We start from the raw sequence: 27735 nt of genomic DNA, 5'->3' as shown, positions 1-27735 counted from the left end.
GGCTGAGCGGCGCAAGCCAGCGGTCGGTCTGCTCTGTCAGACCCTGCAGCAGTTCGTGGGCCGTGTGCCTCTTCTCTCCTAAGCTGAGTAGTTTCAGCACGGCCTGCTGGCGCTTGCCCACCGCTGTGCTGCCACGCCGCGCCACACCGACTGCTGGCGACGTGCTGCTGCTGACACATCTTGATTGCGAGACAGAGCTTGCGTAAGAGGAGGAGGGTGGTTGAGTGGAGGAAGCATACACCGCCGCAGATACCACCACCGACCTGGGGCCCGCAATTCTAGGGGTGGGTAGGACGTGAGCAGTCCCAGGCTCTGACTCTGTCCCAGCCTCCACTAAATTCACCCAATGTGCCGTCAGGGAGATATAGTGGCCCTGCCGGCCTGTGCTTGTACACGTGTCCGTTGTTAAGTGGACCTTGGCAGTAACCGCGTTGGTGAGGGCGCGTACAGTGTTGCGGGAGACATGGTCGTGCTGGGCTGGGACGGCACATCGGGAAAAGTAGTGGCGACTGGGAACTGAGTAGCGCGGGGCCGCCGCCGCCTTCATACCTTTGAAAGCCTCCGTTTCCACAACCCTATACGGCAGCATCTCCAGGCTGATCAATTTGGCTATGTGCACGTTTAACGCTTGAGCGTGCGGGTTCGTGGCGGCGTACTTGCGCTTGCGCTCCAACACTTGCGCTAGCGACGGCTGGACGGTGCGCTGAGAGACATTGGTGGATGGGGCCGAGCACAGCGGAGGTGAGGGTGTGGGTGCAGGCCAGGAGACGGTAGTGCCTGTGTCCTGAGAGGGGGGTTGGATCTCAGTGGCAGGTTGGGGCACAGGGGGAGAGGCAGCGGTGCAAACCGGAGGCGGTGAACGGCCTTCGTCCCACCTTGTGGGGTGCTTGGCCATCATATGTCTGCGCATGCTGGTGGTGGTGAGGCTGGTGGTGGTGGCTCCCCGGCTAATCTTGGCGCGACACAGGTTGCACACCACTGTTCGTCGGTCGTCTGCACTCTCAGTGAAAAACTGCCAGACCTTTGAGCACCTCGGCCTCTGCAGGGTGGCATGACGCGAGGGGGCGCTTTGGGAAACAGTTGGTGGATTATTCGGTCTGGCCCTGCCTCTACCCCTGGCCACCACACTGCCTCTTCCACCCTGCCCTGCTGCTGCTCTTGCCTCCCCCTCTGAAGACCTGTCCTCAGTAGGCTTAGCAAACCAGGTGGGGTCACCTCATCGTCCTGCTGCTCTTCCTCCGAATCCTCTGTGCGCTCCTCCCTCGGACTTACTGCCCTTACTACTACCTCACTGATAGACAACTGTGTCTCACCGTCATCGTCCTCCTCACCCACTGAAAGCTCTTGAGACAGTTGCCGGAAGTCCCCAGCCTCATCCCCCGGACCCCGGGAACTTTCCAAAGGTTGGGCATCGGTCACGACAAACATCTCGGGTGGGAGAGGAACCATTGCTGGCCTTTCTGGGCAGGGGCCCGGGAACAGTTCCTGGGAGTCTGCCTGCTCCTCAGAATGTGTCATTGTAATGGAGTGAGGAGGCTGGGAGGAAGGAGGAGCAGCAGCCAGAGGATTCAGAGTTGCAGCAGTGGACGGCGCAAAACTCTGGGTGGTCGATAGATTGCTGGATGCACTTTCTGCCATCCACGACAGGACCTGCTCACACTGCTCATTTTCTAATAAAGGTCTACCGCGTGGACCCATTAATTGTGAGATGAATGTGGGGACGCCAGAAACGTGCCTCTCTCCTAATCCTGCAGCAGTCGGCTGCGATACACCTGGATCAGGAGCTCGGCCTGTGCCCACACCCTGACTTGGGCCTCCGTGTCCTCGCCCGCGTCCACGTCCTCTAGGCCTACCCCTACCTCTCAGCGAGGTGTATTACGAGTAGAGCAGAAACAGAACGCTGTAATTAAATGTGCCGCTTATTGGCCTGTGATTGGAGGCTGACTTCGCTTATGGAACGCACAGCAGAGGCAGGAAAGAATTTTGTGCAAACCTGCTGTAACACTTAGCTGGCTGCGTATGAATTAGGACAACTACCCCCAGCAGAGACCCAGTACACTTGTGGACAGGAATACAGCGGTGATGTAAGAGGCAACACAGAGGCAGAAAAGAATTTTGCGCAAGCCTGCTGTAACACTTAGCTGGCTGCGTATGAATTAGGACAACTACCCCCAGCAGAGACCCAGTACACTTGTGGACAGGAATACAGCGGTGATGTAAGAGGCAACACAGAGGCAGAAAAGAATTTTGCGCAAGCCTGCTGTAACACTTAGCTGGCTGCGTATGAATTAGGACAACTACCCCCAGCAGAGACCCAGTACACTGAGGACGGTCACAGGCAGCCCAAATAGATGTTTTTTCCCAAATGTTTTTGGAAAGGCCCACTGCTCATATACACTAAATATGTCTTCTGTCCCTGCCTCACCACTACTGGCCCTGGACAATGTAAAATTACTGCAGGACGCAATGCTCTGCACGGCCTATATAGAAAAAAAAAAAATGTGCAACACTGCAAAAAGCAGCCTCCACACTACTGCACACGGTTAGATGTGGCCCTAAGAAGGACCGTTGGGGTTCTTGAAGCCTAAAATAACTCCTAATGCTCTCCCTATAGCAGCTCCGGCACCAGCAGCACTGTCCCTGATCTCTGTCAGAATGCATCTGTGGCGAGCTGCGGGAGGGGACGATTTATATACTCGGGTGACACCTGATCTCGCCAGCCACTCACTGCAGGGGGGTGGTATAGGGCTTGAACGTCGCAGGGGGAAGTTGTAATGCCTTCCCTGTCTTTCTATTGGCCAGAAAAGCGCGCTAACGTCTCAGAGATGAAAGTGAAAGTAACTCGAACACCGCGTGGTACGCGTCTCGAGTAACGAGCATCTCGAACACGCTACTACTCAAACGAGTATCAAGCTCGGATGAGTACGTTCGCTCATCTCTAGAGGGCACTCATGCTAGGAATTGTCAGTAAAAGTAGACTGCCCAAGAACTTTTTGGCTTGATACCATCAAATCTGACACTAGCATGAGCCTTACTGAACTCAAGGAAGCAGTCATCAGTAGATCTGTAAGGAGAAGAATGATCCATGTAATGACAGAAAAATGATATCAATTGAACAGACAATTGAACTGAATTGATTTTCTTATTTGGGCTATTAATCGATTGGATTTAAGGGTGTTTTTTAAGTAGCTAGTATAAAGGTTAAGCTTTACAGTTTTGTTTGTTCTAGTAATAGTTCTTCACAGAACTGATTTTTTTCTTCTTGTAGATCATGATTGTTCACTCTTGGAGCATGGATCATATACTCGCTAAGGCACATTACTCGAGCGAGTAGTGCCTTAGCCAAGTATCTCCCCGCTCGTCCCTAAAGATTCGGGGGCCGGTGACGGGTGAGTTGCGGCGGGGAGCAGGGGGGAGTGGGGGGGGGAGAGAGGGAGAGAGAGATCTCCCCTCCGTTCCTCCCCGCCGCTCACCAAATCTTTAGAGATGAGCGGGGAGATACTCGGCTAAGGCACTACTCGCTCGAGTAATGTGCCTTAGCGAGTATACTCGCTCATCTCTAATCATATTAACTCTAATGACTCACATTGCTTATGTATAGTACCATAATTTACAGAATTCTGAATTTAAATTTACATGAGACAAACCGTTAATAATTCATATTGCCTTCTTTTTTGCATTTATTTTTTTCCAGAGGAGACAAAGCCCAAACCCAAGTAAGTTTTTTATTTTTTCCTTTTTTTTTCCCTTACTAATTCTTTGTTCTATCACTGTGTATTGTATTTCCTTCATGTCCAGCTCTAACATCACATATATCACAGCAAAAACTACAGTGTTATTACAACATGTAAACACAGCCTTAGGGTGCCTGCACACGAACGGAATTTCCAGCGCGTTATTTTAGGCACATTATCTGCACCAGACCGCAGCCAATATACTCCTATGAGGATCCGCAGTTGTCCCCAGACGGACGGATTTGTATCGCGTTTTTTCACGCGCGTGAAAAAATCTGCGACCTGTTCTAATTTGGGTCGGATTCTGCCCGTGAAGCCTCCAATACAAGTGAATGGGTGCGTTTTTTCACGCAGTACATCTGCAGTGCAGCTGCGGATGGAGTCACTGGTTGCTATGACTACAGGAAGTAGGCATGGTAGGAGACGTCCCAACACACAGCAGAGCTTCACAGGCATATTTGTAGAGGGAGATAGGTAGTATTTCTTGCCAATGCAGGATCTAAGAATGCAAAATCTGTAGTAATGAATTCCTCTTATGAATTTTTTTGCAGTGACTGAAATAAAGTCACGCTGGAGAAGCGCCCGAAAAAAGTTACATGGATCAACCATGCCCACAAAGACATCAATAATTTAACGGTGCTCGCACAAGCAAGAGGGACAAAACGGAGTCTGGGTGTTGGTTTTAAGGCCTCCTTCCCACGAACGGATTTACGCCGCGTAATTCGCGGCGAAAATCCACTGCGTTGCCCGATGCTATTAGGTTCTATTGAACCTAATAGCACAATGCTCACGATGCGGAATTCCACCGCGGAATTTCGCACCGTGAAATCTCCCGTCCTCACCCGCGGCATGCTCTATTTGCCGCGGGTGTACGCGGTCAATGGAAGCCGTCCGTTCACGCTATCTCCCGCTGTAACACAGCGGAAGATAGCGTGAAAACGCTTTCCCGCCAACCGTCACATGACGCGGCGGCGGTGGGCGGGGAAGCGTCTTCACGCTATCTTCCGCTGGTAAGTATGGGGTCTCTGGGGGGCGCCGTGACGGGCTTCCTTGCGGAATATTCCGCGGCGGAGCCCGTCACGCTCGTGTGAAGCCGGCCTTAAGCTGTTTTCCAAGGAATGGGCAGTTCTCTAGGGGTTGGGTTTACAATAAGGGGTGTCTGCTGGTTTTTCTGCGCGTTTTTTTCCGCAACACATCCGCGTATATCCGCGCGTGATTTTTCACGCATCCGCACCTATCCGCAAGCACATTTAGGTACCATACGCGCGTGAAAATCCGCTAGCGGAATCCCGAACGCTCGTGTGCAGGCGGCCTTAGGCTGGGTTCACATGTGGCGGAATTGCCATGGAATTTCCGTGCAGACTTCCTGCATGGAAATTGCACCATCAATTTTTATCCCGGGATAAAGCAGCAAAGTGGACGGGATTTGCAAAAAAAACTAACATGCCACGCGGAATTCAAAGCCGAGGCATATCAATTTTATTGCCTCTCTCCTTGTTATGGGGAGAGATGACCGCAGCGAAATGCAGGCGACTAAGCCGCTGAACGGCACGAGTTTTGAAACTGCATTTCTCCTACGGAAATCTTGCGGTATTTCCGTGCGGTCCTGTTGCGGTTAGTCAGTGAGGTTTCCGCAGGATTTACACCTGTGTGAACCCAGCCTAAAAGTATATTTATTCAGATTGTGCGGTTGACAACCGTGTCCGAAAACCACACACAGTTTTACCATGAAATGCTGTGGGTTTGCAATGCTGTCCTTGGGCATCACAAAACCATGAAGTCGTGCAAAATTGATACAGAGTTTTAAATGCGATTCTTAACCGCACTGTGTGAATATACTGTTAAGCTTCTGAGGATGTCTCCAAAAAGTTGCTAAATTTTTTGCAGCAATGGTTCAGATCTATGCTGGTCTCGCTACTCACATACCCGCTCGATTGCAAGAATGAGGGCCCTATTACTGCACTCCCAGCAGTGAAAAGAAGACTGAATAAAACGCTGGTCACGCAAGCACACCAGTGCTCCATTCACTTTTAATGGGACTGCCGTTATACCTGAGAGGCACCCAATTAGATATTTTCATAAACCCCATTAACATAGTATGTTAGGCCGAAAAAAGACATAGGTCCATCCAGTTCAGCCTGTTATTCCCCCAATGCTTATCAAAAGAAAGGCAAAAAAAACAATGAGGTAGAATCCAATTTTCTCCATTCAGGGGAAAAAATTCCTTCTGACTCCAATCTGGCATTTGGAATAATCCCTGGATCAACAACCCTTCTGTTCATGGGCATAAGCATAAAGAGACTTCTATAGTATAGAATCATAGAATGGTAGAGTTGGAAGGGACCTCCAGGGTCATCCGGTCCAACACCCCTGCTCAGTGCAGGATTCACTAAATCATCCCAGACACATATTTGTCCAGCCTTTGTTTGAACACTTCAATTGAAGGAGAACTCACCACCTCCTGTGGTAACTAGAGATGATCGAACATGCTCGTCCAAGCTTGATTCTCGTTCGAGTAGTAGCATATTCGATGGTGCTCTTTACTCGATCGAGCACCACGAGTCCATTGAAAAATGCTTGAGTCTCCCATTGACTTCAAAGGGGTTTGTTACTCGAACAGAGCTCTCGAACATTACAAAAAGCTCGGGTCAAATATTGAGCACTCAAGCATTTTGGTGCTCGCTCATCTCTAGTGGTAATCTGTTCCACTCATTGATCACCCTCACTGTCAAAAAATTTTTTGTAATATCTAATTTGTGTCTCCTCTCTTTCAGTTTCATCCCATTGCTTCTAGTCTTTCCTTGTGCAAATGAGAATAGGGCTGATCCCTCTGCACTGTGACAGCCCTTGAGATATTTGTAGACAGCTATTAAGTCTCTCCTCAGCCTTCTTTTTTGCAAGCTAATCATTCCCAGATCCTTTAACTGGTTGTCATAGGACATGATTTGCAGACTGCTCAACATCTTTGTAACTCATCCCCCAACTTGTTCCAGTTTGTCTATGTCTTTTTTTTAGTGGGGTGCCCAGAACTGGACACAGTATTCCAGATGAGGTCTAACAAAAGAAGAGTAGAAGGGGGTAATTTCCTCCCATGATCTAGACTCTAGGCTTCTCTTAATAGCTCCCATAATTGTGTTTGCCTTTTTATCATTGTTCACTCGTGTTCAGTCTATGATCTATTTGTATACCCAAGTCTTTTTCACATGTGCTGCTGCTTAACCCAATACCTCCCATTCTGCATGTGCTTATTTAATTTTTCTTCCCCAGATGTAGGACTTTGCATTTCTCCTTGTTAAATACTATTTTGTTAGTCACTGCCCACTGTGCAAGCTTTTCTATATCTTTTTAAATACTCTCTCTCTCTTTCTCTTTCTTCTCTAGTGTTAGCTATCCCCCCTAGCTTTGTGTCGTCTGCAAATTTGCAAAAATGAAACTTTACTTTTAGTCATTTCTGCCATCCACCTCCCCCAAATGGCATCTTTCACCCATCCTTGCTGAGATGCTTTCCTTATCTAAGGAGAGCAATAAATTTCACTCCCCCCCTCCCCCTTGGTCATTAGGTTTGCAATGCTAAAGTCAGCTGGCTAGTCAATTGGAACCTGATTAGCCACTCCCAGCTGTTTCCTAGTCGTACCTTAAACTTTCACTATAGTATCAGTGTAAGCATACATGCCACGCGTATTTGAGCTATATTAAGTATGGCTGGATGAAGTCTGATACAGTTTGACCATGGCAGTTTGACAGGGTAGGAGACAGGTAGGCCACAAACTCTGCCTAAATGCTTTACACTTCAAAGCTATCGCTAATCCTGTCACCTCTGTTCTCATCCTTGCTCTCAGTTTCAGAACTTCTTTCAAGTGCCAACCTCTGGGGCACACTATTCACACTAGCCCCTCTCTCCTGTCCTCACCTATGCACAGCTCGCATGCACTCTTTACCTTCTTGCTTAGCCTCAAACCCCTAATGCCACTAACAAAAATAACAGTCATCCTCATAAATCCCCTAATCATCTGCTAACCCTCTCTATCCTACTACTACTAGCTGCTAGGAATATCTCTCCCAATCCTGGCCCACCCTCCACTGCTCCTAGCTATCACTCTCTACCTGACTCACTAATAAAATCCCCAAGCCCAACTGCTAGCCCATGCATACCCTCCCCTGACTCCTTTAAATGTACGCTCTGGAACTGCCAGTCAGCATGCAATAAACTCCCCACCCTCCACGACTTTTTTACTGCTAAATCTTTAAGTCTGCTCGCTCTCACAGAAACATGGATACAGCAGTCTGACACTGCCTCTTCTTCTGCACTATCTTACAATGGCCTGCAGTTGTCTCATACCCCGAGACCAGATGACAGGCGTGGCGGAGGACTAGGTGCTCTTCTCTCCCCGAAATGTACCTACCAAATCATCTCCCCTGTACCCTCACTCACTTTTCCATCATTTGAAGTTCATATGCTACTGCTTTTCCGTCCGCTGTCCATGCGAGTAGCAGTTATCTACCGCCCCCCAGGTGCTCCTCACCTGTTTTTGGACCACTTTCCTGCCTGGCTCCCTCACTTCCTATCCTGCGAAATTCTACCCTCATCTTAGGTGATTTTAACATCCCCACTAATGACCCCATTTCCCCATCTGCCTCTCAGCTTCTTTCACTCACCTCCTCCCTTGGTCTCTCTCAACTCACAGCCTCTCCCACTCACAGGGATGGCAACACTCTTGATCTGGTCTTCCTCTGTCTCTGCTCTGCTTCCAACTTCCCTAACTCCCCTCTCCCGCTCTCAGATCATAACCCTCTCTCTTCCTCTGTCACACTCCCTAACATCTCTCTAGTCCCACCTACCTACTGTACCTACAGGAACCTTAAGGCCATTCACACCCAGGACTTTGCTGAATCCCTACAGTCCTCTCTGTCCCCTATCTCTCTCCTCTCCTGTCCCAACCTGGCTGCCACTCACTACAACACCGCTATCAAACATACCCTGGATGAAGCGGCGCCCCCATCCGATGTAGAACGCGGCAACCCTGGCTCATGCCTCAAACGCGCTTCATTCGGCGGTGCTCTAGAAGTGCTGAACGGCTGTGGAGGAAGTCGCAAATGTCTGCAGACTTCCACCACTACAAATTCATGCTCAGAACCTACAACCTCGCCCTCCACCATGCCAAACAAGTCTATTTCATCTCTCTAGTCACTATCGCACAACCTTAAATGGCTTTTTGATACTTTTCACTCCCTTCTCAGCCCTAAACCGCAGCCCCCTGTGACAGATCTTAGTGCTGAAGAGCTGGCTGCTTACTTCAAAAAGAAAATTGATGACATCCATCAGGAAATAACTTCCCAATCCTAGACTAGCACTGACCCTAGTCTTGTCAGCACCGCATCTAGCTCCTGCTCACTGTCTGTACTCAGACCAGTGACAGAGGAAGAAGTCCACAAATTGCTCTTCGCTGCTCGCCCCACCACCTGCACTAGCGACCCCCTCCCCTCACACCTCCTCCGATCCCTCTCCCCAGTGGTCATCTCCCATCTCACCACTATATTCAACCTCTCACTGACCTCTGGCATCATTCCCTCTTCTTTCAAACACGCCATCATATCCCCACTGCTAAAGAAGCCAACTCTTGACGGGACTGATGCTGCCAACTACCGACCCATCTCTAATCTCCCCTTCATCTCCAAACCACTAGAACATCCAGTTTACTCCCACCTTGTAAGATATCTATCAGAGAACTCTCTCCTAGACTCCCTATAGTCTGGCTTCTGATCCCAACACTCGACAGAAACTGCCCTTACAAGGGTATCCAATGACCTACTGACAGCCAAATCGAGGGTTGATTACTCCCTACTAGAGATGAGCGAGCGTAGGCCCAAGTCAGGGTGTGGGCACAGGCCGAGCTCCTGGTCCAGGTGTATCGCAGCCGACTGCTGCGGGATTAGGAGAGAGGCAAGTTTCTGGGGTCCCCAGATTCATCTCACAATTAATGGGTCCACGCAGTAGACCTTTATTAGAAACTGAGCAGTGTGAGCAGGTCCTGTCGTGGATGGAAGAAAGTGCATCCAGCAAACTATCCACCGTCACCACCAAGTCTTCTACGCCGTCCACTGATGCATCCCTGAATCCTCTCGCTGCTGCTCCTCCCTTCTCCTAGCCTCCTCCCTCCCAGCAAATGACACATTCAGAAGAGCAGGCAGGCTCCCAGGAACTATTCTCGGGTCCCGGCCTTGACTGCGTAAAAATGGATCCTCTATCACCTGAGGAGTTTCTCATGACCGATGCCCAACCTTTGGAAAGTTCACGGGATCCGGGTGAGGAGACTGGGGACGTCCGGCAACTGTCTCAAGAGCTTTCAGTGGGTGAGGAGGACGATGAGACACAGCTGTCTATCAGTGAGGTAGTAGTAAGGGCAGTAAGTCCGAGGGAGGAGCGCACAGAGGATTCGGAGGAAGAGCAGCTGGACAATGAGGTGACTGACCCCACCTGGTTTGCTAAGCCTACTGAGGACAGGTCTTCAGAGGGGGAGGCAAGAGCAGCAGCAGGGCAGGTTGGAAGAGGCAGTGCGGTGGCCAGGGGTAGAGGCAGGGCCAGACCGAATAATCCACCAACTGTTTCCCAAAGCGCCCCCTCGTGCCATGCCACCCTGCAGAGGCCGAGGTGCTCAAAGGTGTGGCAGTTTTTCACTGAGAGTGCAGACGACCGACGAACTGTGGTGTGCAAGGTTTGTCGCGCCAAGATCAGCCGGGGAGCCACCACCACCAGCCTCACCACCACCAGCATGCGCAGGCATATGATGGCCAAGCACCCCACAAGGTGGGACGAAGGCCGTTCACCACCTCCGGTTTGCACCACAAACTCTCTCCTGTGCCCCAACCTGCCACTGAGATCCAGCCCCCCTCTCAGGACACAGGCACGACCGTCTCCCGGCCTGCACCCACACCCTCACCTCCGCTGTCCTCGGCCCCATCCAGCAATGTCTCTCAGCGCAGCGTCCAGACGTCGCTAGCGCCACTGTTTGAGCGCGAGCGCAAGTACGCCGCCATGCACCCGCACGCTCAAGCGTTAAACGTGCACATAGCCAAATTGATCAGCCTGGAGATGCTGCCGTATTGGCTTGTGGAAACGGAGTCTTTCAAAAACAAGATGGCGGTGGCGGCCCCGCGCTACTCAGTTCCCAGTTGCCACTACTTTTCCCAATGTGCCATCCCAGCCCTGCACGACCACGTCTCCTGCAACATTGTACGCGCCCTCACCAACGCGGTTACTGCCAAGGTCCACTTAACAATGGACACGTGGACAAGCACAGGCGGGCAGGGCCACTATATCTCCCTGATGCACATTGGGTAAATTTAGTGGAGGCTGGGACCGAGTCAGAGCCTGGGACCGCTCACATCCTACCCACCCCCAGAATTGCAGGCCCCAGCTAGGTGCTGGTATCTGTGGCGGTGTATGCTTCCTCCACTCAACCACCCTCCTCCTCCTCCTCCTACGCAACCTGTCTCGCAAGCAAGATGTGTCAGCAGCAGCACGTCGCCAGCAATCGGTGTCGCGCGTCGTGGCAGCACAGCGGTGGGCAAGCGTCAGCAGGCCGAGCTGAAACTACTCAGCTTAGGAGAGAAGAGGCACACGGCAAACGAACTGCTGCAGGGTCTGACAGAGCAGACCGACCGCTGGCTTTCGCCGCTGAGCCTCCAACTGGGCATGGTCGTGTGTGACAACGGCCGTAACCTGGTGGTGGCTCTGCAGCTCGGCAGCCTCACGCACGTGCCATCCCTGGCCCACGTCTTTAATTTGGTGGTTCAGCGCTTTCTGAAAAGCTACCCACGCTTGTCCGACCTGCTCGGAAAGGTGTGCCGGCTCAACGCACATTTCCGCAAGTCCAACACGGACGCTGCCACCCTGCGGACCCTGCAACATCGGTTTAATCTGCCAGTGCACCGATTGCTGTGCGACGTGCCCACACGGTGGAACTCTACGCTCCACATGTTGGCCAGGCTCTATGAGCAGCGTAGAGCTATAGTGGAATACCAACTCCAACATGGGCGGCGTAGTGGGAGTCAGCCTCCTCAATTCTTTACAGAAGAGTGGGCCTGGTTGGCAGACATCTGCCAGGTCCTTGGAAACTTTGAGGAGTCTACCCAGATGGTGAGCGGCGATGCTGCAATCATTAGCGTCACCATTCCTCTGCTATGCCTCTTGAGAAGTTCCCTGCAAAGCATAAAGGCAGACGCTTTGCGCTCGGAAACGGAGGCAGGGGAAGACAGTATGTCACTGGATAGTCAGAGCACCCTCATGTCTATATATCAGTGCGTTTTGGAGGAGGAGGGGGAGGAGCATGAGGAGGAGGGGGAAGAGACAGCCGGGCCTACTGCTGAGGGTACCCATGCTGCTTGCCTGTCATCCTTTCAGCGTGTATGGCCTGAGGAGGAGGAGGATCCTGAAAGTGATCTTCCTAGTGAGGACAGCCATGTGTTGCGTACAGGTACCCTGGCACACATGGCTGACTTCAAGTTAGGATGCCTTTCTCGTGACCCACGCGTTACACGCATTCTGGCCACTACGGATTACTGGGTGTACACACTGCTCGACCCACGGTATAAGGAGAACCTTTCCACTCTCATACTCGAAGAGGAAAGGGGTTCGAGAGTGATGCTATACCACAGGACCCTGGCGGACAAGCTGATGGTAAAATTCCCTCCCAAAGACATGATGGCGGCGAGGCCATTTCCCACCAACGAGGTTACTGTTAAGGTGCATATAACCACGGACACGTGGAGAGGACACGTAGTGCCTCAAAAACATCCCCCTTCTCCTCCAACAATGAAAACATTCTTGGCAAATACCTTTGCATTGGTCCGTCTGGTGGCAGTCCAAGAATTTCACCTTTAACGACACAACAAGAGAGGCCCCCCACCATCCCCCCCGCAACGGACCACTTAATCCTGGCCACATTCCGAAAACCAACTAAATAAAACCGCGCTACTAGGTCCGCAGTCGCCACCACATTCCCACAAACGCGGTTACTTTTAAGGTACATATTACCAGTCTGACTGGGGCATGCACTGTGGGCCGAAGCCCACCTGTATTGTATCTGACGTTAGCTCTGCTGTCCAGGGCACTGCAATGGGATGTGTTTATGTACCGCCGGTGGGTTCCAGGGAGCCACCCATGCTTTGGGTCCACACGGACTTCACATTAGGGATTTGTACCTGCCTGTGTCTATGTATTAAAAAGCCCTGTCAGACTGGGGCATGCAGTGTGGGCCGAAGCCCACCTGCATTTAATCTGAAGTTACCTCAGCTGTGCTGGGCAATGCAATGGGATTTATTTATGTAACGCCGGTGGCTTCCTGGGACCCACCCATGCTGCCGGTCCACACGGAGTTGTACCTGCCTATGTGTACTAGAGATGAGCGAGCACCAAAATGCTCGAGTGCTCGTTACTCGAGACGAACTTTTCGCGATGCTCGAGGGTTCGTTTCGAATAACAAACCCCATTGAAGTCAATGGGCGACCCGAGCATTTTTGTATATCGCCGATGCTCGCTAAGGTTTTTGTTTGTGAAAATCTGGGCAATTCAAGAAAGTGATGGGAACGACACAGCAACGGATAGGGCAGGCGAGGGGCTACATGTTGGGCTGCATCTCAAGTTCCCAGGTCCCACTATTAAGCCACAATAGCGGCAAGAGTGGGCTCCCCCCTCCCAACAACTTTTACTTCTGAAAAGCCCTCATTAGTATGCATACCTTAGCTAAGCACCACACTACCTCCAACAAAGCACAATCACTGCCTGCATGACATTCCGCTGCCACTTCTCCTGGGTAACATGCCCAACTTCCCCCCCCCCCCCACGACCCAGCGTCCACAGCGCACACCAAACTGTCCCTGCCCAGCCTTCAGCTGCCCTCATGCCACGCCACCCTCATGTCTATTTATAAGTGCGTCTGCCAGAGGAACCGCAGGCACACACTGCAGAGGGTTGGCACGGCTAGGCAGCGACCCTCTTTAAAAGGGGCGGGGCGATAGTCCACAATGCTGTACATAAGCAATGAGAAATCCAATCCTGTGCCACCTCCATCTGGAGCTGCACACGTGGGCATAGCAATGGGGAACCTATGTGCCACACACTATTCATTCTGTCAAGGTGTCTGCATGCCCCAGTCAGACCGCGTTTTTTTATAAATAGTCACAGGCAGGTACAACTCCGCAATGGGAATTCCGTGTGCACCCACAGCATGGGTGGCTCCCTGGAACCCACCGGCTGTACATAAATGTATCCCATTGCAGTGCCCTGGACAGCAGAGCTAACGTCAGATTAAATGCAGGTGGGCTTCGGCCCACACTGCATGCCCCAAGCCGACCGGGCTTTTTAATTCATAGACACAGGCAGGTACAACTCTCTATTGTGAAGTCCCTGTGGACCCACAGCATGGGTGGGTGCCAGGAAGCCACCAGCGGTACATAAATATATCCCATTGCATTGCCCATCACAGCTGAGGTAATGTCATGTTTAATGCAGGTGGGCTTCGGCCCACACTGCATGCCCCAGTCAGACTGGGGTTCTTTAGAAGTGGACAGATGCAGTTACAACTCCCTGTGGACCCACAGCATGGGTGGCTCCCTGGAACCCACCGGCGGTACATAAATATATCCCATTGCATTGCCCATCACAGCTGAGGTAATGTCATGTTTAATGCAGGTGGGCTTCGGCCCACACTGCACGCCCCAGTCAGACTGGGGTTCTTTAGAAGTGGACACATGCAGTTACAACTCCCTGTATACCCACAGCATGGGTGGCTCCCTGGAACCCACCGGCGGTACATAAATATATCCCATTGCATTGCCCAACACAGCTGATGTAACGTCAGCTGTAATGCAGGTGGGCTAAAAATTAATTGGATTACACTGTAGGCAAGGGCCCCCAAAAATTGGTGTACCAACAGTACTAATGTACCTGAGAAAAATTGCCCATGCCCAACCAAGAGGGCAGGTGAAACCCATTAATCGCTTTGGTTAATGTGGCTTAATTGGTAACTAGGCCTGGAGGCAGCCCAGTAAAAATAAAAATTGGTTGAGGTGAAAGTTTCATCGCTTTAATGAGCATTGAAACGTATAAAAATTGTTTAGAAAAATTATATGACTGAGCCTTGTGGGCCTAAGAAAAATTGCCCATTCGGCGTGATTATGTGAGGTTTCAGGAGGAGGAGCAGGCGGAGGAGGAGGAATATTATACACAGATTGATGAAGCAAAAAGGTCCCCGTTTTGGATGGTGATAGAGAACGATGCTTCCATCCGCGGGGGCAGCCTACGTATTGTTTAGCTATCGCTGGTGTCCACTGGTGGAGAAGAGAAGTCTGGGGAAATCCAGGCTTTGTTCATCTTGATGAGTGTAAGCCTGACGGCACTGTCGGTTGACAGGTGGGTACGCTTATCCGTGATGATTCCCCCAGCCACACTAAACACGCTCTCTGACAAGACGCTAGCCGCAGGACAAGCAAGCACCTCCAGGGCATACAGCGCGAGTTCAGGCCACGTGTCCAGCTTCGACACCCAGTAGTTGTAGGGGGCAGAGGCGTCACGGAGGACGTTCGTGCGATCGGCTACGTACTCCCTCACCATCCTTTTACAGTGCTCCCGCCAACTCAGCCTTGACTGGGGACCGGTGACACAGTCTTGCTGGAGAGCCATAAAGCTGGCAAAGGCCTTGGATAATGTTACCCTGCCTGCGCTGTACATGCTGCCTGATCTCTGCGCCTCCCCTGCTACCTGGGCCGCGGAAATGCGCCTTCGGCCACTAGCGCTGTCGGATGGGAAGTTTACCATCAGTTTGTCCACCAGCGCCCTGTGGTATAGCATCATTCTCGAACCCCTTTCCTCTTCGGGAATGAGAGTGGAAAGGCTCTCCTTATACCATGGGTCGAGCAGTGTGTACACCCAGTAATCCGTAGTGGCCAGAATGTGTGTAATGCGAGGGTCACGAGAAAGGCATCCTAACATGAAGTCAGCCATGTGTGCCAGGGTACCTGTACGCAACACATGGCTGTCCTCACTCGGAAGATCACTTTCAGGATCCTCTTCCTCCTCCTCCTCAGGCCATACACGCTGAAAGGATGACAGGCAAGCAGCATGTGTACCCTCAGCAGTGGGCCAAGCTGTCTCTTCACCCTCCTCCTCATGCTCCTCCCCCTCCTCCTCCTCCTCTGGCCATACACGCTGAAAGGATGACAGGCAAGCAGCATCTGTACCCTCAGCAGTGGGCCAAGCTGTCTCTTCCCCCTCCTCCTCATGCTCCTCCCCCTCCTCCTCAACACGCTGAGATATAGACATGAGGGTGCTCTGACTATCCAGCGACATACTGTCTTCCCCCGCCTCCGTTTACGATTGCAAAGCGTTTGCCTTTATGCTTTGCAGGGAACTTCTCAAGAGGCATAGCAGAGGAATGGTGACGCTAATGATTGCAGCATCCCCGCTCAGCATCTGGGTAGACTCTTCAAAGTTTCCAAGGACCTGGCAGATGGCTGCCAACCAGGCCCACTCTTCTGTAAATAATTGAGGAGGCTGACTTCCACTACGCCGCCCATGTTGGAGTTGGTATTCCGCAATAGCTCTACGCTGCTCATAGAGCCTGGCCAACATGTGGAGCGTAGAGTTCCACTGTGTGGGCACGTCACACAGCAATCGGTGCACACTGGCAGATGAAACCGATGTTGCAGGGTCGGCAGGGTGGCAGCGTCCGTCTTGGAGTTGCGGAAATGTGCGCAGAGCTGGCGCACCTTTCCGAGCAGGTATGACAAGTGTGGGTAGCTTTTCAGAAAGCGCTGAACCACCAAATTAAAGACATGGGCCAGGCATGGCACGTGCGTGAGGCTGCCGAGCTGCAGAGCCGCCACCAGGTTACGGCCGTTGTCACACACGACCATGCCCGGTTGGAGGCTCAGCGGCGCAAGCCAGCGGTCGGTCTGCTCTGTCAGACACTGCAGCAGTTCGTGGGCCGTCTGACTCTTCTCTCCTAAGCTGAGTAGTTTCAGCACAGCCTGCTGACGCTTGCCCACCGCTGTGCTGCCATGCCACGTGACACCGACTGCTGGCGACGTGCTGCTGCTGACACATCTTGATTGCGAGACAGAGGTTGCGTAGGAGGAGGAGGAGGGTGGTTTAGTGGAGGAAGCATACACCGCCGCAGATACCACCACCGAGCTGGGGCACGCAATTCGGGAGGGTGGGTAGGACGTGAGCGGTCCCAGGCTCTGACTCTGTCCCAGCCTGCACTAAATTCACCCAATGTGCCGTCAGGGAGATATAGTGGCCCTGCCAGCCTGTGCTTGTCCACGTGTCTGTTTTTAAGTGGACCTTGGCAGTAACCGCGTTGGTGAGGGCGCGTACAATGTTGCGGGAGACGTGGTCATGCAGGCCTGAGACGGCACATCGGGAAAAGTAGTGGCGACTGGGAACTGAGTAGCGCGGGGCCGCCGCCGCCATCATGCTTTTGAAAGCCTCCGTTTCCACAAGCCTATACGGAAGCATCTCCAGGCTGATCAATTTGGGAATGTGCACGTTTAACGCTTGAGCGTGCGGGTGCATGGCGGCGTACTTGCGCTCGCGCTCAAACAGTGGCGCTAGCGACGTCTGGACGCTGCGCTGAGAGACATTGCTGGATGGGGCCGAGGACAGCGGAGGTGAGGGTGTGGGTGCAGGCCAGGAGACGGTAGTGCCTGTGTCCTCAGAGGGGGGTTGGATCTCAGTGGCAGGTTGGGGCACAGGGGGAGAGGCAGTGGTGCAAACCGGAGGCGGTGAACGGCCTTCGTCCCACCTTGTGGGGTGCTTGACCATCATATGCCTGCGCATGCTGGTGGTGGTGCCTCCCCAGCTGATCTTGGCGCGACAAAGGTTGCACACCACTGTTCGTCGGTCGTCAGGCGTCTCTGTGAAAAACTGCCACACCGTAGAGCACCTTGACCTCTACAGGGTGGCATGGCGCGAGGGGGCACTTTGGGAAACAGTTGGTGGATTATTCAGTCTGGCCCTGCCTCTACCCCTGGCCACCGCACTGGCTCGGCCTGTGCCCACACCCTGACTTGGGCCTCCGCGTCCTCGCCCGCGTCCACGTCCTCTAGGCCTACCCCTACCCCTCAGCATGCTGTATTACCAGTAGTGCAGAAACAGAACGCTGTAATTAAATGTGCCGCTTATTGGCCTGTGGTTGGAGGCTGACTTCGTTTACGGAACGCCAGGAAATAATTTTGCGCAAGCCTGCTGTAACACTTAGCTGGCTGCGTATGAATTTGGAGAACTACTGCACCCAGCAGAGACCCAGAACACTGAGGACACTCACAGACAGCCCAAATAGATTTTTTTCCCCAAATTTTTTTGCAAAGGCCCACTGCCTATATTCAATCAATATGTCTTCTGTCCCTGCCTAAGCGCTTCTGGCCCTGGAGTATGTCAAAGAACTGCAGAGTGTTGCACTGTGGACTGCAATACAGCAGTGATTTCACAGCCCAGACAGAGCTAGGAAATAATTTTGCGCAAGCCTGCTGGCTGCGTATGAATTTGGAGAACTACTACACCCAGCACAGACCCAGAACACTGAGGACAGTCACAGGCAGGCCAGATAGATTTTTTTCCCCAAATTTTTTTGCAAAGGCCCACTGCCTATATTCAATCAATATGTCTTCTGTCCCTGCCTAAGCGCTTCTGGCCCTGGAGTATTACTGCAGGGCGCAATGCTCTGCACGGCCGATATACCAAAATAAAAAAATGTGCAACACTGCAAAAAGCAGCCTCCACAGTACTGCACACGGTTAGATGTGGCCCTAAGAAGGACCGTTGGGGTTCTTGAAGCCTAAAATACTCCTAACACTCTCCCTATAGCAGCTCCAACAAGATAGCACTTTCCCTCCTCTATGTCAGAACGCATCTGTGGCGAGCCGCGGGTGGGGATGATTTGTATACTCAGGTGACACCTGATCTCCCCAGCCACTCACTGCAGGGGGGTGGTATAGGGCTTGAACGTCGCAGGGGGAAGTTGTAATGCCTTCCCTGTCTTTCAATTGGCCAGAAAAGCGCGCTAACGTCTCAGAGATGAAAGTGAAAGTAACCCGAACATCGCGTGGTACTCGTTACGAGTAACGAGCATCTCGAACACGCTAATACTCGAACGAGTATCAAGCTCGGACGAGTACGTTCGCTCATCTCTAGTGTCTACTTATAAAGAACCCCAGTCTGACTGGGGCATGCAGTGTGGGCCAAAGCCCAGCTGTATTTAATCTGACATTAGCTCTACTATCCGGGGCACTGCATTGGGACAAACTACAGGATCAATACAGCGCTAATGAGACCTGTACAGCTACGCTAGCATTGGAGTTCGCTGTAGGCACGCGATTGCTGAGGTTTTGTGCAGAGGCTTATGTCCTGGGTGCAGTGAAAGTCTGCTTCCAGCCTAGGATTGCTGAATCTGTGGGCCGAGGCCTATGCCTTGGGCGCGGTGCAAGTCTGCCATGTTTGGCCGCTCAGATCAATTTTTTGTTTATGTCTTGGGTTTCCTAGGACCCACCTATGCTGTTGCTGCAAACTTAGTTCACCTTGCGGTGTTTGACCTGTCTGGCACAAAGGCACTGACTGACTTGGGTAGGGGGCAGAGCGCTGACGGCTTTCCCCTTGCAGTATGGATTGAGCTATGCGACACCTTGACAGAATGAATACTGTGTGGCACATAGGTTAACCATTGCTATGCCCACGTTTGCAGCTCCTGACGGAGGTGGCAGAGGATTGGAGTTCTCATTGCTTCTGTACAGCATTGTGGGCTATTGTCCCGCCCCTTTTAAAGAGGGTCGCTGCCTGGCCCTGCCAACCCTCTGCAGTGTGTGCCTCTGGTTCCTCCTCATGGCAGACGCACTTATAAATAGACATGAGGGTGGTGTGGCTATGAGGCCAGCGTGTGGCATGGGGGCAGCTGAAGGCTGCGCAGGGACACTTTGGTCTGCGCTGTGGACACTGGGTCGTGCGGGGGGGGGGGGGGGGGCAGCACGTAACCCAGGAAAAGTGGCAGCGGAGTGTGATGCAGGCAGTGGTTGTGCTTTGTTGGAGGTAGTGTGGTGCTTAGCTAAGGTATGCCTTGCTAATGAGGGTTTTTTAGAAGTAAAAATTGTTGGGAGGGGGGGGGCACTCTTGCCGCTATTGTGGCTTAATAGTGGGACCTGGGAACTTAAGATGCAGCCCAACATGTAGCCCCTCGCCTGCCCTATCCGTTTCTGTGTCGTTCCCATCACTTTCTTGAATTTCCCAGATTTTCACAAATGAAAACCTTAGCGAGCATCGGCGATATACAAAAATGCTCGAGTCGCCCATTGACTTCAATGGGGTTCGTTACTCGAAACGAACGCTCGAGCATCGCGATAATTTCGTCCCGAGTCGACTCGAGTAACCAGCACCCGAGCATTTTGGTGCTCGCTCATCTCTACTCCCTACTTATCCTCCTCAACTTTTCCGCAGCATTTGACACTATTGACCACAAACTCCTCCTCAGTATGCTTCGCTCCATCGGCCTAAAGGACACTGCTCTCTCCTGGTTCTCCTCCTACCTATCTGACCGCTCTTTTAGTGTCTCCTTTGCTGGCTCTACCTCCCCTCCCCTTCCCCTTGCTGTTGGGGTCCCCCAGGGCTCGGTCCTAGCCCCCCATCAGGAGATTTGGCTCAAATACCACCTGTATGCTGACGACACACTCAGCTATACACCTCTTCCCGTGATATCTCTGCACCTGTCTTCCAAAACATCACCGACTGTCTGTCCGCTGTCTCTAACACTATGTCCTCTCTCTACCTAAAACTAAACCTCTCTAAAACTTACTTACTGGTATTTCCACCCTCCACTAACCGACCTCATCCTGACATCTCCATCTCAGTGTGTGGCGCCACCATAACTCCTAGACTACATGCCCGCTGCCTTGGGGTCATATTCGACTCTGATCTATCATTTACCCCCTACATCCAATCTCTAGCCCGAACATGTCAGCTGCACCTCAAGAACATCGCAAAAATCCACTCTTTTCTCACTGTGGACACATTAAAAACGCTTACTGTTGCCCTTATCCACTCCCGGCTCGATTATTGCAACTCGTTGCTGATCGGCCTCCCCTGCACCAGACTCTACCCTCTCCAATGCATCCTGAATACGGCAGCTAGGCTCATCTTCCTGTCCAGGCGCTACTCGGACGCCTCTGCCCTGTGCCAGTCACTGCACTGGCTGCCCATTAAATGCAGAATTCAATTTAAACTCGCTACCTTCATCCACAAAGCCCTCCACAGTGCAGCACCACCCTATATTGCCTCCCTCATCTCAATCCATCACCCAGCCCGGGCTCTCCGCTCTGTTAACGAAACCAGACTGAGCGCCCTTTTAATTCGAACTTCTCATTCCCACCTCCAAGACTTTTCCAGAGCAGAACCCGTCCTCTGGAACGCACTACCAAAGGCTACCCGAGCAATCCAGGACTTGCAGAACTTCAGGCGTGCTCTAAAAATACACCTCTTCAGGGAGGCATACCGCATTCCCTAAACAAACCCCTCTGTACTCCGCCTGATAACATGCTCCCTGACCTATTAACTGCAATCCGTGCTAGCCATCATAAACCGCTCCTGCAGTCATACCGTTTCGGCCGTCACACGGCTAAATGTCTGACCATTGTCTATGTGTATAACATCGTTCACTCTCCACCTCTCCATACCGTGCACATCTCCAGCCCCTTTACCAGTTTCCCATCAATTCCCATCCTCCAGATCATTTATAAAAATGTTGAACACTGGGCCTAGAACAGAGCCTTGTGGTACCCCACTTGATACATTCTTCCACTTGGATGTGCAGTCATTTATGACCACTCTTTCAGTATGATCACTCAGCCAGTTAGGAATCCACCTAACAGTTGCCTTGTCAATCTCATATTTGGTAATTTTTTTCAATACGTGTATCACTGTAAAGAACCCACTTCTGTGTCAGTCTAGAAACCTTCTTTTCTCTAGAGATAGAGGATGCACCCTTGTTACAGTTGCAGTCCTTGGTACAAAGAGATCTCTGTATTGACCTAAGATACATTTATACATAGTTTTTAGTTCACCCCTCAGTCATCTCTCTCTACCTAAAACTAAATCTCTCTAAAACTGACTTACTGGTGTTTCCTCCTTCCACCAACCGACCTCATCCTGACATCTCCATCTCAGTGTGTGGCGCCACCATAACTCCCAAACAACATGCCCGCTGCCTTGGGGTCATATTCGACTCAGATCTCTCATTTACCCCCTACATCCAATCAGTGGCCCGAACCTGTCAGCTGCACCTCAAGAACATCTCAAGAATCCGCTCTTTTCTCACCATAGACACGCTGAAAACGCTTATCGTTGCCCTCATCCACTCACGGCTCGACTATTGCAACTCATTGCTGATCGGCCTCCCCTGCACCGGACTCTACCCTCTCCAGTCCATCCTGAATGCGGCAGCCAGGCTCATCTTCCTGTCCAGCCGCTACTCAGATGCCTCTGCCCTGTGCCGGTCACTGCACTGGCTGCCCGTTAAATATAGAATTCAATTTAAACTTATTACCTTAATCCACAAAGCCCTCCACAGTGCAGCGCCCCCCTATATTGCTTCCCTCATCTCCATCCATCACCCAGCCCGGGCTCTCCGCTCGGCAAACAAAACTAGACTGCATACCCCTCTAATTCGAACTTCTCACTCCCGCCTCCAAGATTTCTCCAGAGCAGCACCAGTCCTCTGGAATGCACTACCAAAGAACATCCGGGCAATCCAGGACTCGAAAAACGCACCTCTTTAGGGATGCATACCGCATTCCCTAAACAAACTCCTCTATACACTGCCTGATAACATGCTCCCTGACCTACTGACCGAAATCCCTGCTAGCCATCATAAACCGCTCCTGTAGTCATATTGATCCTGCCGTCGCATAGCTAAATGTCTGACTGTTGTCTGTATATAGCATCCCTCACTCTCCATCACGCGATACTGTGCACACCTCCAGCCATTTTACCTTCTGTATCACCCCATTACTTGTAGTATGTAAGCTCGTTGGAGCAGGACCCTCACCCCTATTGTTTCCACCAACTGATTACGATTGTAACCGTGGTTCTGTAATTTTTTGTACTTTTGTCCTTCTGTATTCCCCCTGTCTATGTAAGCGCTGCGGAATATGTTGGCGCTATACAAATAAAGTTTATTATTATTATTATTATATCTTTTTTTCTAAAGTGAATAACCCAAATTTTGATAACCTCTTTGGGTATTGTTGTCTGCCTATTACATTTAATACTTTTTTGCCTGCCCTTGAACACGCTCAAGCTCTAATAGGTCCTTCTTGAGTACCGGTGCACAAAACTGTATATAATATTCTATGTGTGGTCTGACCAGTGACTTGTAAAGAGAAATAACAATGTTCTCATCATCTGTACCTATACCTCTTTTGATGCATCCCAAGTTTCTATGTTGCCAAATATTTGTTGCACCAGTTAAGCTTTCAGTTGACTAAAATCCCCAAGTCTTTTGCCAGGTCAGTTTTGCCCAGTGATTTTCTATTTAGTGTGTAATGGTGACATGTTCCGTGCCCTTATTTGCCACTTTTCTGCCCAAGCCCCCAACTTACCCAGACCCATTTGCAATCACATTTTGTCCTTACTTGTGTTAATTTTTTTTCATGGTTTTGTATCATCTACAAATATTGATATTTTACTCTGCAATCCATCTACCATGTCATTAATAGATATATTAAAAAGAAGGTGGCCCAATACTGACCCTTGTGGTACCCCACTAATAACGATGACCCAATAAAAGTATGTACCATTAATAACCAACTTCTGCTTTCCATCATTGAGCTAGTTAATTACCTACTTACACACATTCTCGCCCAGACCAAGTATTCTCATTTTATACACCAACCTTTTATGTTGCATAGTATCAAACACTTTGGAAAGTTCAGATATTCAAGATCCATTGACTCTCCCCTGTCCAGTTTAGAACTTACCTTCTTATAGAAATTGAACAGATTGGTCTGACGGGAGTGATCTCTCATAAACGCATGCTAATATGGAGTTATACAGCTATTTTCCTTGATGTACTCCAGGATAACGTCCCTTAGACACCCTTCAAACATTTTACCCACTATAGAAGTAAGACTTACTGGTCTATAGTTTCCAGGTTCCCTATTTAATATAAGAAAAAATTGTCTCTCTATGACATTACTTAATTCCGTTAGAACCCAGGAGTGTATGCCATCTGGACCCAGTGATTTGTCTATTTTAATATTTTTAATGTGGGTTAAACTGGTGACATTTAGTGGAGAGTTTGCATTATCACTCTGTATCTCATTTGACACTTCATTTTCCTCTGTGAATACACTGGAAAAAGAAACTAGAGAGAGGACTTGCATGACCATAATCATGAATGAGATAAAGTGAAAGCACATGGAAAGGAAAGCGCCAATTGGATTCCCACAAATGGGAATATAAAAGTAGCTTATCTAGCGCTGAGTAGGACCCCCAACATAAAGAAGCGTGTAACCTGCTCAGCACCTGTGGTCCAGGTCAGCCTGTAGTTATACATAATTGGTCCCTGGTCCTCTGTGGTCCAAAGTTTCAGGTGGCAGCAGGGAGGACCCTTACACTTAGAAATGGAGTGGTAGTCGTCGAAATATCAAATAAAAAACTGCCCAGGCAGTTAAAAAATTCCTGCGCTCTATTACTTCTATAAAATATTTCATGTCCCACCAGGGGGATAAAAAACCATTACAAATATCAAATTGGTAGTTGGTCTATGGGCAGTCTATGGTCTTGCTTGGGCATTGCTACCATATATGTAGGATTGTTCCTCTCTGTGCTTCATACCTCCAGCAAATATCAGACTGCGTAAGAATAACTGTGGATAAAGTGGTGGGTGTTTTGTACCACCTAGTAAGAATTTTGTCGGAGTTCTCCTGAATGCAAATGCATCTAGAGAATCCATGCAAATTATTTAATATTTTCATTGCTTCATCTTTGCTGAATGTGGCACCCATGTCTTTCTCCCGTTGCCTGAGGAATCACAGTTTGTCAGAGGAGGGTTTAAGAAGCAATCCCGTGTATAGGTGTGTGGTATAATGATATTGATAAAGTGTCATCCAACTGTCCCGGTCAACTGTCCACCATTTTGGACTAGGGAAAAGTTGAGTGGGCACTTCAATAATCATCTCTCCCCCTCCTCTCATCTAAAGGAACTCTAATATGCATGTGGCCCCCGGAAGTCCTTGATCATGATGGCAATAATAAAGTTAGCCAGTGACAGGGGGATGCTAATTACCCTCCTGCCACCATGGATTGGCACCTCTGGTATTTCTCACAGACTCCGAGAGTCAGATTAAGAGGAAAATCTCTCAATAAGGATTACTGGTGGTGTGAAGGTCATAGCCCAATATGAATTATATTTTTGGAATCCAGTGGGCCAGCCAATTAAAACCCATCTAAACTCATGGAGATGCAGGCCCCAGAACACCCCCAAATGGTGTATCTGCATACCTGGGTATAATTTCCAGGTCATGCTTGATATCACTGAGTAGATAAAACCATGACCGGAAAAATGCCAGTGTTAGGGATATTCCTGGGACCCCAAAATAATATGTTGCCAGGGCTCCAAATTAGTAGTGAAGTTTAAGGAGGCCTGCAAAATCAGAATCAGTGACACACAGACAGTTCTCTGTATTCCAAAGAATTCTAAGGTTTATTCTAAAAAAACAGACCTTTATGAGAAATATCAAGGCGACAAATGATAACAGGCATCGCTGCATAACACATACATAGTCTCAACATATAGCAAGTGTAGTCATGAGAAACAGACATTTGATTGAAAAACAGGCAAACAATACATTTTCTCACTAAAATTAAGACATAACAATTAGATATGTTTCATGACAATAACTGCACTAGTGATGCTGGCTGCACACCTAGAAAATTAATATCTCAATTTGTAAAAGAATTGCGCTAAAGGGCATGAGATTCTTAAAGGAGACACTAGCTAGTTTGCAAAGAGAATTAAACTGAATCTTATAAGATGGCTGACTGGAGACAAGATGGACAGTTAAAACCACAATCTTAACATTTCCCCCATTTTAAAACAGTTCATCTGAAGATTCTTGGTGACGTTGCGTTAAAGGTATATTCTAGGGTTCTACCCTACCCTTGCGGGGCTTGTCCTTTTATTTCTATTCTGTTTTTCTGTCCGATTCCCTCTGTCACTGACTCTTTAGTGTCTGTGTTATGTATAGGTAGGCATTTCTGAAGTCTCCTTGCTTGTCTTCGTACTTTGCAAAAGGTCCACACATGTTTATCAGACATAAGATGGAAGGAGAAAAGACAAATAGTATTACTACCAAGCTTATTATTATTAACAGGATACAAGAAAACTAAATTACCACAGGGTAAAATAACAAATTGCCTCATTATTACTTCTATTTATTGCATAGTTAAACTAAGGGTTTCATCAAGACTATTCCTGACGTGCCCAAAACAGGCCATACATAGAGATATTAGAGAAGGTATGCATTGTATACAGATGACCACGACCCCGCATACTATGCCAAATAATCGCCGGAGCCAAGATAAGCTGAACCAGGATCCAAACAACCAATCAAACCGTCCCTGATCCTTATCTTGCTTTATTAATTGCACTATGTTTTGTATCCCCTGTATCTTTTTATGAATGGATTCTGCATTGTTAGTTAAATTAAAACAGCACATTCCATCAAACTCCTCACACTAGCGGTTTAAGGCCAGCAGCATGTAGTCAATTGTGGCCCTATTCTGTAGGGTAGCGTTACGCACCCCTTGTACATCTAAAAGCAACAAGTCCATGGCTTGGCCATGTCACATGCTATGCCATTTATTACTCATCCATTGTACATTGACAAGCCCCATACTCCTATTAAGGAGGCTCCTAGGACTACTACTTCAAAGTTACTGAGAAGGGTTGGGGGTCCCTTGCAATCCTCATCCAACCCCTTTATTTCCCTCCTACTCCTGTGTAGTGGTTCTAGTTTCTGATACATGAAGATGCTTAGACGGGACAGAGTACATGGTCCTCCTGTAATATTTGCAGGAATGTAAGTGTAGGTGATGTTTCCACAGGAAAATACCCAGCCTGTTGGTAACATGTCTAATGTGACTAGGACCTTTTACAATATTGTTACAAGTCATACTGTTAGTCATGGCCACAGTTATCTGGCCACATTTGCCTATTTCAGATTTATTACAGGTAAAATGGTAGCAGACTGCTGCTTCAGCCAGATGTTTGACTTGAAACTTGGTCATGTTTGCCCACTGGGTGTGTTCTACTTGTGGGCACCCTGGACAGTATTCATAGATATTAACAAAATTCTGTATGTCATTGTCTTCTACCTCAGTGTCATTATGGATCACTGAAAATAAACTTTTTAGTACTGAAGTTGAGGTAGGTACTGTGAACAGGCAGGTACTCAGTATGTTCTTACCTCTCTTAAGGTTGGCTATACACATATTAGTAATATTTGATACATCCCAGGCCAGGTATTTCGACATGTTGGCATGCCCTCTCGCCCATTGCATCCACCTCTTTTCATGCCTCAGCTGCTCTGTTCCCTTAGCTGGTGGGAAACAAAAGATGAAACATGCAAAGACCATGACAGTTATACTGCAAGCCATGAGGGATACAGGCCTCATTGCCCCTGGGGTTTGGTTGTCTTTTTGCACTGTGAGGTGTGGATCCAATTTGGCTTTCCTTCCAGCTTCACTAAAGTGCTGCTGGTGAGAAAGACTTGGTAAGGACTGTCAAATCTGGGTACCAGCACTCTCCTCACGTGCCTCTGGATGACAACCCAATCTCCAGGCTGCAGGTTATGTGTAACTTCAAAAGAATTAGGATCTGCAATAGAAGAGAATACCTGGTCGTGTGTTACTTTCAGACATTTGCTTAAGGACTATACACGCTCATTCAATGTCCACAGC

At 49.7% G+C, this 27735-nt stretch overlaps 1 protein-coding gene across 1 annotated transcript in view; it reads left to right on the top strand.

Moving 5' to 3' along the window:
* LOC136611720 (troponin T, cardiac muscle isoforms-like) overlaps positions 1–27735 on the top strand; it is a 465566-nt gene that overhangs the window by 202372 nt on the left and 235459 nt on the right. The window contains exon 5 of the mRNA XM_066591524.1: positions 3695–3716. Within this exon, the coding sequence (XP_066447621.1) occupies positions 3695–3716 (22 nt within the window). The remainder of the gene's footprint in view (positions 1–3694; positions 3717–27735) is intronic.

This window comes from Eleutherodactylus coqui, chromosome 1 (assembly GCF_035609145.1).
Source record: "Eleutherodactylus coqui strain aEleCoq1 chromosome 1, aEleCoq1.hap1, whole genome shotgun sequence".
Lineage (NCBI taxonomy): Eukaryota > Metazoa > Chordata > Amphibia > Anura > Eleutherodactylidae > Eleutherodactylus > Eleutherodactylus coqui.
This window is presented reverse-complemented; position numbering and strand designations above follow the sequence as displayed.